The 20,950-nt window shown below is 39.1% G+C and overlaps 1 protein-coding gene across 2 annotated transcripts in view; it reads right to left on the bottom strand.

Moving 5' to 3' along the window:
• Window positions 1–20,656, bottom strand: part of CDC40 (cell division cycle 40) — a 38,469-nt gene extending 17,813 nt beyond the window's left edge. Inside the window, exons 1-5 of one of the 2 annotated variants that reach the window (XM_062489938.1) lie at window positions 20,408–20,656; window positions 20,024–20,326; window positions 10,860–10,946; window positions 9,487–9,616; window positions 32–115 (exon numbers count right to left, since the gene is read on the bottom strand). In XM_062489938.1, the coding sequence (XP_062345922.1) occupies window positions 32–115; window positions 9,487–9,616; window positions 10,860–10,946; window positions 20,024–20,218 (496 nt within the window). In that variant the 5' untranslated portion in view covers window positions 20,219–20,326; window positions 20,408–20,656. Of the gene's footprint in view, window positions 1–31; window positions 116–9,486; window positions 9,617–10,859; window positions 10,947–20,023; window positions 20,338–20,407 lie in introns of those variants that run through there. The other variant, XM_062489939.1, reaches the window with a different exon arrangement.
• Between the last annotated feature and the right edge of the window lie 294 nt (window positions 20,657–20,950).

Below are 20,950 nucleotides of genomic sequence, written 5' to 3'. Positions count from 1 at the left end.
AGTAATTTATATGAGATTCTGAATTAATTACCTTGATTTTTTTCAGCTTCTTCTACAGAACCAATATATTTAGTAGCAGCTTCAGGGTTATCTACAGAGGGATCTAATGCATAGCCTGGAACAAGAGGGAAAAAATACTGTTATTTCAAGCTTTCCAGTTCTGTACAGCTTTTACTACTCTGTCCCTCTTCAAATTCTTTCCTGTTAACGCCAAATGAGCTGGGGATGAGGAAGGATTGAAACTTTGGAATCCCATTAACTTTTCACTTGGCCTGAGTATAAAGATTACTATGAAGTAGTACCATGAGGCCCTCGAGTATATATTGCTATCAGAATGCTTAAATTTGCACAGCACAGAGAAACAAATAAATGCAATAGGAACAGTTAACAACCTGAGATACATAAGATACAAAGGGGAGGTAATCACAAGAAGCCAAGTCACAGAATCTGGTGGGAAGGGACCCCAGGACGCCCTGCTCCAAGCGAGGTCAATGCTGAATTCAAACCAGTTTGTTGGAAAAGGAAACATCAGATTTTGAAATCCCACAGCAACCTCTTCTTATAGGAACATGGCACAAGGAAAAGATTAGCTCAAAATCTTATGTCAGAGACACAGGATGCTAAATGAATGCTGCTTTAGTGCAGGGCATTGCTAATTGGTCTGCAAAGCCAGTAAGTCACGTGGAAATCAGCCAGTGGCTGCTGCATACACAGAGCCCTCTGGCTTCAGCAGCAGCCTTCTGCTCCCCTCACTATTTCTGCTGGGTCAAAGACAGTGCTACTCATCTTTGGCAGTCTTGGGGTGGCATCAGCTGGAAGGCAGAAGACACAGGTGGGGGAAAAAATAAATCAAATTACATTTTCTAGGGCTTGGTGTATATTCTGTCTCCCAGAGCAAAAATTTCTAAATCCTCCTCCTGCCAGAACTGGGAAAGTCTCAACTTGAAAGGAGTTGCTTTAACTAGTGTAGGTGGTACCAGAAACAGCAGTCATGGCCTTCAATTTTTAAAATAATTAAGTATTCACATCTTCATTTCCTGACTACAGCTATTGACCCTCAATTAAAAAAAAACAAAAAACCAAAAAAAAACAAACAAAAAACCAAAAAAACCCCAAACAAACAAAACAACCCAAACCACAGCAAAATCTGCTGCATTTACTCTCATAAATAATTTATAAAATGAACCAACATTTCATAGCTATTCAGGATATTTACAATTTTAATAAATATATCCAACTCCTTTTCCCCATTTCTTCTGAAGTGGATATAGCATGATCTTATAAGATAGACAAATAAATTCATTTGGTTTCTAAGGAACAGGTGGTGCACTGAATATTTACTGACCACCATGACTATTTTATTTTTGGGAAAGACTGCACCCTGGTGGACATGACACAAATTTTTATTAAATATTAAAGTGACAAAATGTCTCTTGAGGACTCAATGAGAATTTCTCTGTATCAAGGATGGGGGAAAAAAAAAGAGAAAAAGATATTAAACTATCAGTAAAAGTAACCACACACACATAAAGAAATAAATCCGACAGCATACAATCCAATTCCTGTATTTTTGTTCATTCACAGAGAAGATCATGACCGGGGGAGATTATCGAGTCCATTCGGGAGACCAATGGCTCATAAAGGCATGTACAAATTGAGAACCTATCAACATCATTCCTACAGCCAAAGGAGAGGTTGTGTCTCCCCAAACATTTTTCAGAAAGACTACTCTCTTAGAACATGGTCCAGTTAATTTCTTTTTGCTGGGGAAAAAAAAACAAAAAAAAACAACTATTGAAATTAGTAGAAAAGCTATTCCAAGAACATAGCAAATATTCCTATCCAAACAGAGCAATCCACCTGCTGGCCAGCCTTCTAGTTTCAAATCTGGTAAGACCCAGCTGTGGAACAATGTATGTCCAGATGATCCATGAATACGATCCAGAGAGAGAAATATACGCCAAATAATGTTACAAAATATACCTTCCCACTATATCTAGGTTAAACAATAAAAATTAAATTATTCTAGACTCTTAGTAGGATTTACTTCCACGGACAACCAAACTGAGCCAACACTGCAATCAGACTTCCCCTAATTTAGCTGCCTGCTCTTACTAAGCCACTATTTTAATGAGTTCTCTTCCAGCTATAAGGTTTCTGTTAACAGTAGAGAGATATTACTTTGGATTTCTGTCAAAATCAATACAGTGGTTTACTTGTCCTCCAACTATATTGACACCATCTCCGGGACTCTATTTGCTTGGTACTTGTCAAAGAGGGACAGTATTCCTATGAATAGGGCCCCTGGGCCAAGCACAGCTTCCCGTGGAAGTGGAGACTTCTTACAGTTGAGTTGAAATTGGTCCAGCATCATTCTCATAGAAAAGCTCTGAACAATTTCTACTTTCTAGTGGATATGTGAAAGGGAATATTTTCTTTCTGGCTGGGACTCCTAAACACAGCTGCAAAAGACAGCTTGCTTTTATCCTACTCAGCTGGTATCCCACATAATGTGCCCTGACTTCTATGTCTCCTTCAGTTTTAGTTAGAAGGTAGGTATTTCCCACAACATTTTAGCAACGAAAGATACAATTCCACATACATCCATAATTTCAGTGCACCTGAAAATGGTTGGTTAAATAATTAGACTTTGATGTGCATTCCAGAAGGAGAGCTCATTAAAGCCTGTTTACACTGCACTGTGCAATGCAGCACACAGAGACTCAAAGTAGCTCAGGTATGAAGAAAAATACAGCTGTACTAACCCACTCTGCACTGGCATCTCTGTAGAATCAAAGTAATCAGAGAATAAAATGCCTACAACTGTTAACAGGTAATAATAACTGTAGGTGTTGCATGTAACATGAGTAGATTAAAAAAAAAACAAAAACACAAGTGTTATTTCCAAGTCAGTTATTTTAGGCTCTTAAAGTATCAGTGTTAGTGATGACATAATCCTGCTATAACCAAGTTACTGAGTACTCATAAAGAGCTTTGAGATTCATGGAGAGAAGACTATTTCTTATTAGAAAGGACATTAATATCTTGTGAAGAAGAGATTTAAAAATACCAAATGTTGCATGAATGAAGCAGTCCACTTTTAGGATGAGCACTGATGCTCAAATAGCTATCAAACAGCTAAAGTATTCATGAACAGTTTTGTGTGCAGCATGTAAAAATAATCTGTAATTCCAAAAATGTATATGTGCTCATATATTGACTTAATGATCAATACTCAAAAAAGGAACTTTCAAGAAAAGAGACTCCTTCAGCTGGGAGCACAGATGCAGAAGAATAAACGTGTGCTCTATGTTAGGATTTCCTAGTCTTTTTTGACACACTCCAAGGAATACTACATTGAAAAAATAATGCTAGTTAAGCATTTTAAATCATAATGTGAAGGGGAATCTTATTTTCTAGAGAGACAGCCTTCATTCGATAGTTGAAATTAGAATAAGAACACCACCTTACATCAATGAAATCAAACTAGGGTAGATTACCTAGGACTGCAGATGCAAAACTGGTTACTAATTTAAAAACTCAGATTCCCACAGAGCAATTATAAATGGCTTTCCATTACACTTGGAGAGGACTTTTCACAAGATCACGAAATGCCTACTTGGACTATTTTATTCAATGTTTTTTCTGGATTATGCCATCAGCATACTCCTTTCAGGTAGCTGTAAAGGGCAATAAGGTCTCCCCCCCAGGGCTCCTTTTTTTTCCAAGATAAACAGTCCCAGCTCTCTCAGCCACTGCAGATTTTAACCCTAACGTGGAAAACATCTCCAGTGCCTGTGACAACTTCACTTCCCCAAATTCCTGGAATAAAGGGAACTTTACTGAGATGGGTAGGACTCATTTAAATTAAAAAGCAGATGGTACTGAGGAGGTTGAAAGAGTACTTTTGATAAAATAGCTGGGGCACTTAAAGAAAAATAAGCTATTTACAATGACACACAATCTTTAGAAACCCATATCCTCAAGGAAAAGGTAGCACAGAAATCTGAGATCTCAGGTAACAGGGATAGTAATAATCACAGAATCCTATTTAAACAGAAGGCAGGGAAATGGAAAACCCAAGCACACATGCAAAATGACAGAAGCTAAAGATAATACACAGTAGCACTGAAACATCTTGTTTTAAAATAATAAACTAACATAATTGGTAGGACAGTTCTGATGTAATTGGATAGAATATATGCTTTACCAGGTAGAAAGAATACAGGCACAAGATGGTCATGCCAGTGGGGAAAAACATGCTCTATGCCATAGGAAGCTTAAAGACAAATCAGATTATCAAGCTAACAGTGTTAATGAGCATTAAATGATCTTGTGGACTGAAACTCCAGGTCTAAGTGGTGGTAAGTACAGTTGCCAGAACTCCCAGAGTGACCATTAAGACAGAAAATGCAGTAACCATGAAATGATAACAGAGATGGTGCCAGGGAAAGAAGCACAATAACAATGACGTATTTTAGTCATCTCCTTGTAGCAGACTGCACAAATCTCACATCAAGATGTGATGATTTTTACACAATGTAATTGTACCATTAAGTAGTCATTATAGAGATTCACATTAAAAAAGCCAGTTTAGCAGTGCAGGAAACTTGATGTTCATATATTCTTCCTAAGGACATGAATTTTAATGAAGACCATAATGAGGTATAAAACTAACATTGTTGACAAAGCAAAGGAAGATATAAAAACATTTACGACAATTATTTCAATCTCAAAACAGGAGGGCTATATTAAGAAAAGATTTTTAAAAGGAACAGAAAGTGAGCACCAAAGGTAAAGCCTTTTTCAAATGCAGGGGCACTTCAAAGACACCACGTAGGAGAAAAAAAACTAATGCCTGCCAGCTAATAAAAGACAACTTTAAAGCAACCAGAAGCAAGTGAGCACAGCTGAATAGTAAGTAAAGAGAAACTATTAGAAATAATAAACTATTGTTCAAAGAGTTGAATTTGCATCCAAATGTGGAAAATACAAAGACCAAACTCCAGCAGACAAAGTAAACACAACATTAAGGCAGTCTGCCCGCAAAAGTGAGGGAAATCTTGTAAGATATAAAAACTAACACTTGTCCTTTGTCAAAACTGGCAGGGGCAGAAAGTGTACCCAACAATGTGTAAGCCAACAGATGATCAAGGACTGAATAGATCATCTGTGAGGGTTGTATTAAACACATGTTGATTAGGGTGGAGCTTGGGTAGACTCCTGCGCCAGAACTTTCTTTATGGGCAATATGACACCATATCTACTGTAGAGGAGACTAATCCCTCTGCAGATATCCCTGTGAGGGCCCCCTGGCACTTACTTTGAGATAAGAAAAACTACTTGCTTAGAATGACTCATGTTAGAAAAATGTAAGCTCTTCTTCCTATCTTTTTAGAATATTATTGGTTGTTTGATTCTTTATAATTGGTTGTCCAAAACAAAGAAAGATAATGTAGTTGGCCAAATGTATTAATCTTGTTTTCCATTGGTTTACTTGTGATCCCCCCCAAACCCTATAAAGGTACATGTGTGATCCCCCATCTCTGGATTTGCAGCCTGACCCCTTCACAGACGATAATAAAGTCTGTGGAAAGTCTGAGCTGCTCTCCCAGTCTTTTTATGCCAGCTGGAAACTACAGGTTTCTGTGAGGAACCATGAAGCTAAGTGCCTGAAAGGTCAGAGCTCACAAATCTCCTAACTTTCCCCTGCTCGACAACAACAGGGCAGGGGACACAAGAAAATGTTACAATCTACCTCAAGTGAAACGCCAGGAAACTAAAGAGTCAAATAAGTGGCAACAAAACACCAGGATCAGAGGCAGTCACCCAAGTGATCTAAAGGCAAGTCACAGTGCAGATACTTTTACCTAATATCACCTCAATATGACAGAAAAGGAATGTATCAAATACAATGCAGTCTTTCAAAAGACAATTCAGAGGAGATAGGGAGACCAACCTGCCAGACATTTGTACAGTTAGAAGATTCAAGGAGTAGAAACTACAATAAAGAAAATGAGTATGCACTTGGACGAGCGTTATATATTGCAGGAGAGCAGACATGACAATTTCCTCTACAGGTAAATTACAATGACAAAACCTCCAGAATGTTTCTGAGGTGGCAATCCTGCAATTGAGCAAAGCTTAGTTGATCTTGGATACCTTTACAAAACCAAGTTAGACTGATTACAGGGTGCCTCAAAGACACTTTAAAAAACCTATAGGCCCTTACATGGTCAACTGATGAAAAGTTATTAAAACACTGTCAAGAATAAATGGTTTGCATAGCACAGGAAAGTTGCTGGTGGATTCATGCTCAGGCCTATGACATTCAATATACTGATAAATGATCTGGAAAAATGGAGCAAGTAGCTTTGAGCAAGTTACTCACAGAACAAATTCACAGTGAGATTAACATGTAGCCACTGTGCACAGCTTTGCTCTCCATCTTATGAGCAATACAGTGGAACTAAAACAGATACAGAAGACAGACAGGGACAGCCATAGGCATGAAAAGGCTGCAACTGAGGAACAAGAAGATTGATCAGATCTATCCAGGTGGAAAAAATAAAAAAGGAGACTGAGAAGAAGCTTTGACCAAGATCTATAAAATAAGAAATCACACACAAATGGTGAATAAGAAATGATTGCTCATTTAGTTTTCTAGCAGAAGAGACTAGGGGATATGAAGCCAAACTAGAAAGCTGTTAAGTTCCCCAAGTTCAAAACAGAGCTAAGCTGCAGAGCTGCCTGAAAGAGGTTACTGTACAAAGAGAAATTATACGGGTTCAAGAAGCAGCTGGAAAAGTTTGTCAAAAACAGAAAAGCAGAAAACCCTCAACAAATTGCCTGAAAATTAATAAATATATAAGCATTGCCCTTGGTTGACAGACTGTGTATTGAAAAGAAGTACGCAGATGTATCAGTACTTTCTTGCTTCCTCCAACTCTTCACTAGATGCCCACTGCTGGCCTCTTGTCTAATAGAATAAAGGGCTGGAAGGACCTTCAGTCCATGACAGCATGGATGTTCTCAGCTATCCAGGCATCACAAGAAAAAAGTACCTTTAAGAGTAAATATTTACTGCACAAGAAGTAGATAAGAAAGACTAATTGCCAAAAAATACTTGGGTTTTGTTTGTGATTAATATACAGGTTTCTCAATGAATATGTATTAACTTTCAGGACTATACATATTATAAAGCTGTCTTTTTTTTTTTTTGTGAAAGACACTGAGACAGTTGAGCTGTTTTGGATACAGGATCTCATTTACTACCCTCGTCCTTCATTTTGTCACTGCTTATCTACTTGCCAGCTATTGCAGATTTCTTTGAGACCTCCTGCCTTAGTGCAATGGTGCCGAACAGAGTAACAGAGCAGAAGTCTCAAGATCTGCAGCTTTTAAAAGAGGTTTACTCCTATCCTTCTAATAGGTTATGACTCAGTCTTGGAAAAGATATATAGCTTGGGTTTATGCCTATCAATTTTACTTGCATTTTTATATGTGGCCTTTTCTGAGAAGATATTTATTACATCCCTCCAAATGGAAAAAGAGAGCAATGAAAATGTTAATAGATAACAATGACAATGTTATTGTCATTGAAAATGTTTCTGACAATGTAAAGGACTGCTGTTTTTAACAGATCTTCTACTGAGACAGAATATCATGCTCACTTACTGCATCTTCTAGCTTGAACTTCAGCTTCTCAGCGCTGGTTCACTCTTGCTGTTTAAATTGCCTGTATCTCAGCCTTTTCATAGTTCCATTGTCACTGTATCCAGATCATTATCTACTGAACATTTGCACAATTGCCAGTGACACAAAGTTTAAAAATACATTTTTATATACACTTTTAACACAGTTTTCAAGACAGTTGCTATACAATGATAACATAACCAAAAGAAGTAGTTTTGAGTAACTTGCTAGCTTTATCTTTCTCCAAATGAAACTTTTCAAATAAAAAAAATCTCTAACTAAACAATATATGCCAACAGGCACTTTTTCCCAGTATCTATTTTACACACAAAATGTTACATTTAATTCCACAGAACAAAATCTAATCTGTCTATTCAGATCTTGAATAGAGGCTTCAATTGTCTGTCAAGTTCTAATATCAAAATTACAGTCAAGTAAGTTAAAATTATGCTATGAAACTAGATACCATTTCTTAATATTGTCATTTTGCTTATATTCCACATCCTAACAACTCAGTGAAAAGTACCTATTAGCTAAAACAATATAAGAGAACAACTCTGTCATTAATTTATTTCAATTTTTAACATTTACATGAAAGCTTCTAACAAAACTCAAGTAAAAAGAAAAATTGAATGTGGGATAGTCTGATGTCAGACACTTTCTTCCACTGTAATACCTAACTACCACAGATGTTAGCAACAAAGTCCCAGTCTCATGCATCACAGAATGCAGTAAGTGAATTCAGGCATGCATAAAGCCCTAATGAAACTAAGGATATTTCTTTAGGAAGTTGATTTTTGAGGCAAAACAGTTTGCAAGAAGTAGTATTTTGAACGTAAATATGAATAAAGAAAGATGCAAATCTGTTGTGCAAAAAGTTGAGTGTTGTGATATTAAGTTAACACAGGAAGTATCAGATCTTGCCTAAAAAACTGAATTTCAAGTATATAAAGGATGCTTCATCTGAACAAGCACTTGTGATCATACTTAAAACAGAAATGAAAGCTTACAATGAAGCACAGGAAAAAATTAACCACTGTTATATGTAAATACATGGCAGCTTTGCTCTCTCAAACGTGTGCAAAAGAATGTTTAGAATCCATAGTATTTCCAAATTTTTCCAACCAAAAAAAAAAAACCAAAACCAATTTTTCTTACAATTCATGTCTACTTGAACCTCAAGCTTCCCCAAGACTCAAATGTTTTACTTTTCAAGTACCACTATTTACAAGGGAAAATGTTATTCAAGATAAGAAAGCAGTCACTACACTGACCACCAACACAGTTCTTTGGGTCTGTCCTTGCTAAGACTGTTTCAGCAATGCATTCCCATTCTCTGCAATTCTGATCGATTCCGTTTGTATCAAGAGGCAACAACTGAAGAACCTGACAACTCAGTAAGGCTTCTTTATGGTTTTGAGGCAGAATCACACAAAATAATCTATCTGCATAGCAGATCTACAGTTAGTCATGTGAGAGGTGTGAAATTTTGATTTTTGTTTTCTACACTTGATGCAACTAATGGAAGGATTAATTAAGAGGGGCTTGCTAGGAGATCATACACTGGATTCCAGCTCAAAAGGGAATTTACAATGTGAGTTTTCCCAAATAAATACTATGATCTCTATTCATATGGATTCTTATTCAAAAGCCTTTCCCCATTTTCTTAATTCTGATAAAAAGCAATTTCCAGAAGTTTCTGTCCTATTAATTGTTCTGTAAAGACCATCATAACTTGTCCAACTTTGGTATGATAAAGATGGAGAATGAATTCCACTGTTAGGGACTTACCATAGGTTGCAAATGTTCTTCTTTGTTGTTCAAACATGAAATCATTGATATGAGCTGGTTCTGCATATCCAGAAAGCATGTTTCTCGGTGCAGCCATTTGCTGAGTCCTAAATGGGTTTTCTGGTCCAAACTTCATCAGAAGCATTAAAACAAGGTGGAGCAGAATTAGTAATTTGTTATTTTTGTATTTTTATTTTTTCAGAAGAAAAACACAGGAAATAAAGAGACCTGTCCTTCAATAACGGCAATGCAAAATCACTTCTTTGTGAATACAGAATAAGCTTCTTCATCTGTCATTTCACACAGTAATCAGGTAGTTGTTCTGAACAGTTGCTTTCAGGATTGAACTTTCTGGCCTGTTTTACTGGCACGGAGCTCAGGTTGATATGGATTACTTGACTTGTTGATACTTTATAGAACCAACACATAATGTCATTCAGTATGGGACCAGTACAAGCACTCAGAAGACAAAACCCAAGGCTGTCCCACATTAGGTTTCCCTAACTAAAACATTTACACACAGCAGCACTGAAGCAAGTTAAAAGCAGTACTTTTGTTCACACACGTCATGGCTTTGATATGCTGCAAGGTCGCTATGAAAAGGCCAATTTATGTGGTTTTGCAAAAGGTTTTCTAAACATAAAGTGTAACTAATGTAGAAACTTGAGAATGATGCAGTATTTGTCTACCTAGGAGGCTACCGTGGCTGAAGAGAAGACAAACTGTACAAAGAACTTAAATATGGAAAAAAGTGAAATGCTTGAACAGCTATTTTTATCTTTCAGACAGCCTGTCAGGTATAACACAATGGAAACTGGTTCACGTGGCACTAGACAGTCTAAATTCAGTCTTCAAAGGTTATTCACTATACAAATTTAGCATGGCAAAAGTTACTAAAATTCTTAATATTGATATGAATGATCAAACTGAAAATATTTTGGTTTTAATGTTAAATCCTCCTCTTAAAAGTCTTATATCTGCAAGTCTTACAAATGTTAATTCTGCCCTAATGAGCACAATAAGTAAATAGCAAAAATGTGAAAATAGTAAACAACCACTTCAATGCAGCTCATGTTTAACTCAACATCTTTATAATGCAATTTTCCCAGCTTAATTTTATTTTTTTGTAGCTATAATTCTGATAAACATTTTAATACTCTTCCTAGAAGAGCTTTATGCAGAGTATTAAAATTCAAGCACTAAAAATACCAACACACTTGTGTAGAATCTATTTTTAGTTTGCTCAAACTATAATCAAAAATGCAGCAAGCATCCAAAGAAGTCATCTTATAGTAAATTCACACAAAATTGATACAACCTCTGCCCTTTAAGCCAAAGGCTTTTCTGCTCTGAAAGCCAACATTGTTACTTACCTCAGGTGCAAACATAGTTTCATAAGTGGGATTGTATTGAACTTCCTTGATGGCAGGATCAAGGTGGACTCCTGTTTCCACATCTTCCTGAAATAAAACAGACCTATTAATAATCTATTTTACATGCAAAGACATTTAAATATTTTACATTACTTTCTTTCAGTCTAAATTAGGCTTATAGTTCAAGTCGACACTTTCAGCATTATGAAAGAGAAGACCACCTTGGCCAAAGTTTCTATTTTTAAAAATTACTGATTGCAAAACCAACGTCAGGTGGTCACTGAGAAACTCACCTAAAACACTTGAAGATTATTTATTTTTATTTAGAGAGTTCATGTAAACATTTTAAAAACAGCAGCAAGATTGAAGGAAGGCTTTTTTTTAGGAAGTTTGAAAACCAGACTTGTAAAGAACCAACTAAAATGGTCATGAATTTAAAATAAAGGTATGGAAGCTAGAACTCTATAAAAAGATAGAAGGCAGAAATCACAAGTAACTATTCTGAAAGACAGTTGCAAAGAAAAAAAATTACATATCAACATTACATACAAACATTAAGTACAACAACGATTTTCACAGAATCCAATAATCCCTTACTTCCAAAACGTATATATTTTTATACTGAAAAGTATAAATGTAATTAATCTTTAGTACTTGAACACATTTGCAAGTCTGTTGTGATGAAAATTTGATAGATGAAGGGACAAGAAAGAGGGACTAACCAAAAGAGTAACTTCAAGCAACTCACAGGGAAAAATACAGAAGGGCACATGCAGCTGAAATAGAAGACAGAGAAGAAAGAAAATGGCTGATAAGGCAGCAGTGCCCAAAAAGACCAGGTTTCAGAGCTTTATGAAGACAGAACCCCTACCCTCATCAAGACCCCAGTTAATGAAGCAGAATGTTATTTTGCAGAATTATTACTATCATTGCTTCCTGTATCTTTATTCTAGAAAAAACAGCAATTGAAAAAGGACCCAGGATGTGCTGGTATACTGATAAAATCCCTAGCAATCATACTGAAAAAGCTATCTTAGCATCATTGCTTAGTCAGTGCTTACCTACAATAGGATCCCAAAGCCTTTGTGACTTACAAAAGAAAGTGGCACAAGAGGGAATAAATTTTAGCAGTTGCTTCATTAATAGAAAATTATCTCAAATAAACTCAATCTTGCTTTATATAATGGTATCTTGAAAGAACCAGATAGCACATTCTTAACTTGTTTAATACTGTTAGCTAGGCTCTTACATGCTACGCCCAGAAGCTTTTTTTCTTCCCAATTTAACAGCAGCTCAATTACAAATTTGCTCATGCATACAAGATTTAAAAGACTTTTAAACCTGATTTTCTAGAATACAGAAAAAAAAACAGTACCTAAAGATCTTTGGCTTGTTACCTGGTTATATTTGATTTAAACTGCTCAACAAAGGAAAATAAAAGCATGTTAAAAAAAAACAACAAAAAACTCAAAACAACACAAAAACATGACATCAGCAAATGCCATTAATTGTTTTTCTATTAAGGCCACTGTCTTAGTAGAATTGTTAAATCCAACTAGAAAGCTTTACTCTCACCACAACTGTTATCAATTATTTTAACAGGCAGGTCCACCCACTGCACTGATCTTGCCTGAACCCTCAGCACCACCAGTTCTCAGCCTGACCTCATTTCTCTCATCACACAACTTTTCTGATTCACTGGGCTTGGATGTCAACAGCTACTAGTACATTCACTGCCCCGACCTTCACACACCATGAACTCGCCTGCAAACAGCACAGCAGGCCTAATCCTGCCATTCAGCAGAAAACCCACAAGTCCCCAGTTAGAACAGGAGCGTACCAAAACCACTTCCTAACCTGTGTTACCTACAAACTTACACTTCCTTCCACTGTTCCACGCTGTGAGGGTATTTTCCACAGACAACTTTTTCAAGTCACATCATACAACTTACTCTTACAGCTACACTTCACATCTTCTCCACAGAACTCAAAATTTGAGAAAAAAAAAAATTGATAATAGGGCAAAATTTATCCGATCAATGGTTAGTGCCATTTAAACAGTGATCAGCTTACTTGAAATTAAGACAGTTTTTTCCTGCTCTTTAATCTGAAAAAGCAAAAAAATCCATGTTTGCAAAAATGCCAAGCATTTTTTTAGTTCTGCTATTTTTCCTTCTCTTTTCTTCCTGTGAAGTTCTATTATATGCTGCTTGGCAATTGAGAAATGAAACAGATTGTGCCATAAAAGCTGATCCTCTGCTGGAGGATTATAGCAATTCTGGTTCTACTTCGCTGCTGGTGGAACAGTGCTGAGTCACTCGAAAGCCACACAATATGTTCACTCCTAGACCACCACAGGCACATTCTTTCTGTGTGAAAACCACCGAGCCTTGAAATTGAAGCACATGTTATATTTATCAGAGCTATTCTCAAGACCTCCAGACTTATTCATGTTTTTCATATATTAGGGCATCAAATGTCAATCTCATAACATGCTGGCAAAGATAACCACATAATGGTTTTATCTTTTCATAACGTCATTTTGCTTTAAACTGTGTAATAATTTGAATGTGGTCCAACCACCCACTTTACTTTCTCAGTATTTTAAAAAATTAAATCTTGATAGAAATATATATATTGGCACAACAGTTTGCCAAATGTTAGTGTATGGCAAGAGTTCAAATTGCAGCAAATTACCCTTTGGTCAGCATCTGGTAAGTGCCATTTTATACAGCGTTATGAGACTCTAGCAGGTAGCAGAAACATTAAAAGTATTAACCTAGCCCATATTTCACCAACTGCCAAGCTATCTGCATTGGGGAATTTTAGTTGTGGTTTTATTTTTTTTTTTTCTGGACGAGAGGAAAGAACTCATTGGCAATCTCTGCACATGGTGTAGATCTCTGGGCACAACTGCATGAATTACCAGAAGACCATTTCAGCAGAACTCATCTTTCTAGGACCCAGAAAGCAAGAAAAGGCAATACAGGTCTCACAACACTGTCCCTTCATGCTGGCAACAGTCTTAACTGCAAGCATTCCAGATGCATTCGCCACAGCTCTAGCTAACAGGGAAGGGATCACAAGAGCAGCAGCCTGGCAGAGTTGTGACTGAGATAAGGTAATCTAAGAGATCGCCTCTCTGCTGCGCTGTAGCTTTTCCTTTGGTCACAGGAATGATTTCTCTAAAAGCCTAAGGTGAGCAATCCATCATGTAACTTATGTGACAAGTGTGACACAAGTGGCTCTGTGGGATGGGAGATGATCAGTAGTTAAACTGAAAGAGGAGGGCATCTGTGATTTCAGTGAAGAGCTAAGTATTACCCTAGATCACTTCCACTCTCAAAGGCACAGGAACCATAAAAAAGGAGGGGGGGGTCAAAAAGCTCTCAAACAGTGTTCCTCTGGAGAAAGAGAAAAGTTCAGCTGTATGACTGGCAGAGAAGCAGCTGGTGTTTGCTGCAGCTCAGAAATTGTATTAATATGGGCTTTATGGCATGCTGTAATATCTTTAAAGGGCTGTACACCCCATATAACCTGGAACAAAACAATTGTGTTTTACTGAATATGGCCATCTTGAAAAACATATTTGAAAGAAGCTGCAAACTTAGCTCTATATGTCACCTCTCTGCTTTTCTTGGCACTAGTAACAAGCATCCAACTGAAATACAGTGCCTATACTGGGCACCACATGTCAGGTAAGACAAATGCTACTCAAAAGCGTTCAAAAGGAAAAAACCCATGACTGAAGGCCCAAGAAAATATGACCTGAATAGAAAACTTGAGCAACCTAATTCAGCACAGAGGAGATTCAGATTACACAACTTTTCAGAAATAAGGACAATCAAAAACTGAAAATGCTTGCTCCATAGATCCACTGAGGTTTGGTAGGCAGGTTGAATGAATGTCTGTGAAGAGAGATGCAAGCATCACTGCTGATACAAGGTAAAAAGAGGCAGATGTCATTTCACCAAACTACTTACTGTGTTGTGCCGTTTTGGTTTTTTTTAATACATGTGAGGACTATTTACTTGCAATATCAGGTTGCTTTACAGTTCAGAGATGGTTTGATGAGGTAAAAAAATTCTTTTGATAGTTAAATGCTGTCCTTTTGCACCTTTTGTTTAACAAAACACAATCACACTACTATAGGGGAACTGCACACAAGGCTGTACTCTGGAGTATTAGCATTGCCTAAGGAATCTATCTTGAGACAAAAAGAAGCTTTTGATGCTAAGTGAAGACAAGGGAGTACTTCACTGTAACTCCCCAGAGATCACCAAATGTCTGGTTCCTTCCAAGGCATGCTCCTGCATTCCTACCATAAAGCTTGCCCAGTTCAAAGCATAAGAAAGAGGACAGGAAATAGAAAGGATTTTAGACTACAAATACAGTAAATCAGATTAACTTTCTTCCTTAACAGGTTCCTTAAAAATGCCACAGTTTTACTTCAAAAAATTCCTTCCCAAATGCCACAGAACAACAGTGTTACTTTCTATGAAAATCCCTTGATTTACAGAATAAAAAACAGTTCAATAATAAAAAACTTATGTTAAAAAGGCTTGCTAGAACTTCCTTTATGTGCACGCAAGACAAAAACATTTCTTTAATTAAACAGTGGCAAAATCCCTGTAATAGGCAACAAAGCGAAGCTTTAAATAAAAGACCAAAGTGCACCGTGTACTGCAACAGTGCATGATAATTCTGTTCCTTAGAAAGAATATAACGTGGCTTATGTTTCCCAGCTTCATCTCATGCAAGCAGAGAGTTCTGATGTCGATATGTTGGGGTTCTTTTCTTTTTCTTTCTGGACATTTCAGATAATAAACCTACAACATTCCCTTTCCCCAGGTAAAGTCATTACTAGTTAGTCAAATAGCTAAAAAGGGCAGGTTGCTTTGCCTAACATTTAATTAGTTCTAATTATCTATCACATTAAAATGTGGTAAATTAAGACTGCATCCCATGAGCCACTGGGACTTAAGCAATTTGCCACTTATCAATTTTTGCCTAGACCACTTGGGCTGTCAAATGCACATTATCTCATTCTAAAGATTTACAAATTTATTACCAAGAGATAAATAGCATTTGCAGTGAAGCTCCAACATTAACACATGGCTGTTATCAGCTTTTATTCTTCCTACCCATTCATGCACTCCTAACAGTAAATGACTGCCTCACTGACTTCAACAGAATAAAAACAAAAGAGCAAGAAAAGAAACGCAAAATGGTTTTCTTGAACTATGCCTGGATTCCCAGGATCTTGCAGGATGACAAGTTCTAAACATCTACTTTCCACAAGATATTTTGTGTCAAGGAAAGCTGGAAAACCTACCATGTCAAAGAAGACAAACATTCCTAACAAGTAACACTTCCCAAGTCTACTAATTCTCAATCGCTGCTACAGAATTGTCACATGCCACTTTGTATCATTCTTTTCTCCATAGCTGGCAGGATTAGGTTTTAAAAAACATTAAGAAGTGTTACTAAAGTCTATTTCCTCCCCTTATGTAAAACTCTCCTGGAAACCTGCATAGTGCCAAAGGTAAACTAGATTCAAAGGGGACTGACGCTTCTGTTCCCTTCTCACATTAAAGGCAACACAGATCCTCCAGCTCCTGTACTGGGCTGGGCCAGCCTAGTTATTTTAACCCAGTTAAATGTCCTCTCCTCAAGACCACTGAAGGGCATACTGTAGAGAAGTATCATAAAATCTGCTCCGATCTGAGTCTTATCCTGGACAGAGATCAAAAAATAATTGTTCTCTCAAAAGCAAAGCATACAGCTGCAATGTTCCCTGTGATTTCTTCACAGAAAGTGCAATTTCCTGAATTTCCTTCTACATTTATAATTCAAAAGTGAAGGTAAAACTATCAGCAATGTTAGGGTGATTTTATCATAAAAGTATAAAGTGTATCAAAAGTAATTATAAATGGGTTTGACAATGGCCTAGTTGTTGGTCTCTGGGCTCCCTTCCCTTTCTTGAACAGCCTCTCTTTACAACACAGTCATGTTTACCTATTGCTTGATGATGTATTTGGAGAAAGAAAATATCTTGATTAACCTGTCCACTGTTCCCACAAAAGTCCAGCTTATAGAAACTTGGTATCTAGGGGAGAGTAAGAGCAGAGCAAGGGTATTTGATGATACTTCTGTACTCTCCTAACAGTCAAATATTTCCTGGTCTTGGTGAGACTTGAGGAAATCTGTGCATTTATTGACACTTCATCCTTCAATGGATCTCTTCCAAGTACTTGTCCAGACTCTCCTTGTAACAATGCAAAATTCTTCAACACACAGGACTTCTTGGCATGACAATAAGCCCTGCTACACACTGCACGAAGAGCTGCATCCTTTTATTTGAACCTATTTGAACCTAACTCCTACTAGACAGCTTATGGTTGCTGTAATGGAAGAGACAGCGAGTATTTAACTCTCTGTGAGGGAGTTAAATAATTTTACAATTTTGTAGGTATCTTTACATACTTATCATACTTTACACCTCAGCTGTCTCTTTTGGCCTTCTCAGTACCTCCTCAAACAGAAGCAGAACCTTTCTTCAATCTCGCTGTCCCTCTCTGAATGTCCTGCAGTTACAATCTATCTTTTTCTGCATGAAGGGACCAGAAGCACAAACTTTCATCCTCTGTTGTCTTTCCTCAAGTGATTTTAGTGGTGCTAAAAACAGTAAAAGAAACATGCAACTTTTTCACAGTGAGCTCTTCAGTTTAGAATGAGAGTAGAAGTATTACTGGATTGGAGTCACCAGTAATTATCACCAGTTATCTATTATGATCTATTTAACATCAAGATCAGCAATAGGCCTATTTCAAGAAGAAGACTGTAAGAAGAGGGTGTAACAAAAAGCCAGCCCCTCAAACCTTTAAAACATAGTTACCAACCATTAGCACAGCTTTCAATTACAGAATAATTATTTTCACAGAAATGTGACTTTATGTAAGTACAATGTATTTTGAAACGAGGACTCAGCAGATTTCCATAGAAAAATTAAGTACATATTGAAGTAACATTTTAGGATTATATTTGATATGCTCACTCCAGTAGCCCAGATACTGTCAGCTGAATATGCTAACAACAATGCCTGTATTAAAGAGAGTGAGGACCTATTCCTGCTTAAAGCATACATAAGTGTAAGGTCTATACCAGTTAACAGGCCAAAATTCTGAACCAGAAACAAGTAAAACAGTTAGAATGCAGAACATCAGTCATTTAGGTTTTGCACTCTCAACTGCCAAAAATGCAAGCTGTCATACATATTTATTGTATGACTAACCCTCCTAAACTCCTTTCTCACCATCAGCTTTTGTTACCCATTCCTGGCCCTTTGTGCAATAAATACCTACGCACTTAAGAGTACTTGATCCTTACTCATGTCAAAACAGCATTTGCACAAGTGAAGTGATATTACTGAACTTTGCTTTCTTACTTACTTAGTTCCCTGTTTTTCCAGGCCTGTACTTAGAGAGGACTTGTGACTTACACTCAAAACACCATGTCTTTCACATTTGTTCAGTAAGGGCTTTCCGATTCTAAAGAATCAGGGTTACTTCCTGAGGGGTGTCTGGCAAGCTTCCCCTGCTGACCAGTGGGACACTATAACTTTTAGACATGGAAGGTGTTGAGAACACGTGGCACGTGCGACTGGCAGTTATTTATTGAACCCTAAAAGTCTGAAAAGAAAGCCTAATATAATTCTACAAAGAAATAACCTGTTGCTACTCAGAGTAGGTTGTGGTGCTAAAAGAAGCTCGAGTATGCTGCGTTCTGAGTCTCAGCTTGAAATTGTTGCTATTTGCAGTTATGTGCACCCCATCTATGTTCACAAGTAAAAGTTATAGACAACATTATAATCAAACATCTTGATACTGAAAAGCCCCACACCCTTTTCATCTTAGTTAGCAGAGGCAGGCCTACGTGTGCTGGTGGATACCCCTTCCAAAACACAGCCTGGCAAACAGCTTTGAACTGAACATGCTGCTGACACCTAACTCTTTTCTCCACCTGCTTGTTTCTGCACTGGCACTAGAGATGTATCTGCACCAGCACAGCATTTGTGCAAACCAGATCAAGGAATGGATCTGAGGATAAATAACTTCACCAGAGTTTTGATTTTAAAAAATTCAGATTAGTTCCCTGACATGCGTCCCTGAGCAACTACATAAACCTTTGTGCTGGCTTGGCAAAGGGAAAACCTGTTGCTGCAGGCCTAAGGGTGGTAGAAAGCACATCAAGTGCTACTTGCCACTTATCACTAACACTCATGAAATATTATAGATGATAATTATAATTTCTTTTGAAATGTGCACAAGACAATTGCTGGATGCTGCAACTTGAGAAGCCAGATTTCCAAGCCTCTAATAGAAGAGATAAACAAATGCAGTCACTATATACAATATAACATCTACACAAAATTATGATAAATTGTGATAGAATATGAATTAACCATTGCAAACAAAGTGAATTAGTCCATCCACCTTTTGGTCACTAGGCAAGAAACTTCTCTGAGCATGTGGTAGCAGGACAGTAACAACGACAGTTATCACAGCAAGATGCCTGCTTTTGACTAGAAATTTGTTGCCTGGACAAAAAATCCCAAAGCTAAACCAGCACCCACTCCCCTCCCTTTCTGGCATCACAAAAGTGAGCCAATGCGATACTGAACTTAGAAAATAAAGGTTTCCCCACTAATAACGAAATAGAAATACCCACCAGCTTTCAGGCTGCCCTTTAGAACAGGATTCGGTAGCAGCTGCCCTATCAAGTATCTACTTCACCCCATCACCCGGGAAAACCACCCAGGAAAACACCGTATACTGGGAACAGTAAACAAGTACCTAAGGAACTGTAATCAAGGAACGCCTTGAAATAAAGCTAACACGCTTTAATAAACAAAACCCCCGCAGCTGGAATCCACGGAAGCTCCCGGACACACGCCCTCTCCTCCACAGCTCCGACACCCACACCTCAAGGCAAAGCAGGGCATGGACAGGCGGCAGCAACGCACCCCTGCCGGCACCGCGTCCCTTCCGCCCCACTTCCCCAGCCTGGGGCTGCACCAGGGCTGTCTCCGGCATTATCCCGAGGCCGCGGTGCGGACACAACGCCGGGCAGGCGGGCGGCCCGGGCCTTGGAGGGCTACCTACCTTCACGGCCACTTCCGGGGCCGCATCGACGGGCAGGGCCGGGGGCGCGGCGGGGGGCGCCCGGAGGTGTAGCACGGCATCTCGGCTGGCAAGCACGGCCGCGGAGCGCTGGGAGCCGCCCTCGGTCTCGGGCTCCGAGTCGGGCTCCGAGTCGGAACCGCCGTAGGAGGCGAGCGCGGCGATCGCCGCCGACATCTTGGCGCGGGGGATGACGGGACGGGCAGGTCCTGGCAGCTCCGCAGGGCTCGCGGGGTCCCTTCCCCCGCAGAACCAGCGGGGTGGGGCTGCTTCTTAAAGTTGCGGCTAGTTAAAACAGAAAACACACTCTAAAGGATAAATTGTGGTCTGTTATGGGATGTACAGGCGTTTGATGGGAGAACATACCACTTGGCTGTTGATGGTGCTTAACCTTTCAGGACTCCTTAGCTGGACTACAAGCTCCAGCATGCAACGCGGCGCCGCGCTTGGAATCTTCCACCCGGCGCTCGCCTACACTTTGCTTGGCGGCAAGGGAAAATATTCAGTAGCCCGGGGAGAGCTCCCAGGCACACACCTACCCGCACACAAAGCGTCTGCGCCGTCTATTCGTCAGAGGACAGAGGAGCGAGGAGGCCGGACTGGCAGCACCGCCGATTGTCACGCCCGGGCCCCCACCACCCCGGCCCCGTGCCGTGCCCCGGGGAGCTCCGCCCCCTCACGCTGATTGGCCGCCGGCACACCCGGCTTCTGTTTCGTCACAGCGGCGGGGCCCCGCCCCGTCCGCGCCTGGGAGAGGGAGCCCGGCGGGCTGGACTGTACCACCTGCCCGCCCGCGGGGTAGGGGGCGGCGGCGCATGGACCAGCCCGAGCATCGGGCGGTGGGGGGGGGGCGGCCGGGTTCGGCCGCCGGGTAAACAGCGCTTGCCCCCCCGCTCCCTCCCGCCCGGC

The sequence above is a fragment of the Cinclus cinclus genome, chromosome 3, assembly GCF_963662255.1.
Source record: "Cinclus cinclus chromosome 3, bCinCin1.1, whole genome shotgun sequence".
In the NCBI taxonomy this organism is placed as follows: domain Eukaryota; kingdom Metazoa; phylum Chordata; class Aves; order Passeriformes; family Cinclidae; genus Cinclus; species Cinclus cinclus.
Note: the sequence above shows the minus strand (reverse complement) of the source record. Positions and strands in the feature narration are given on the sequence as shown.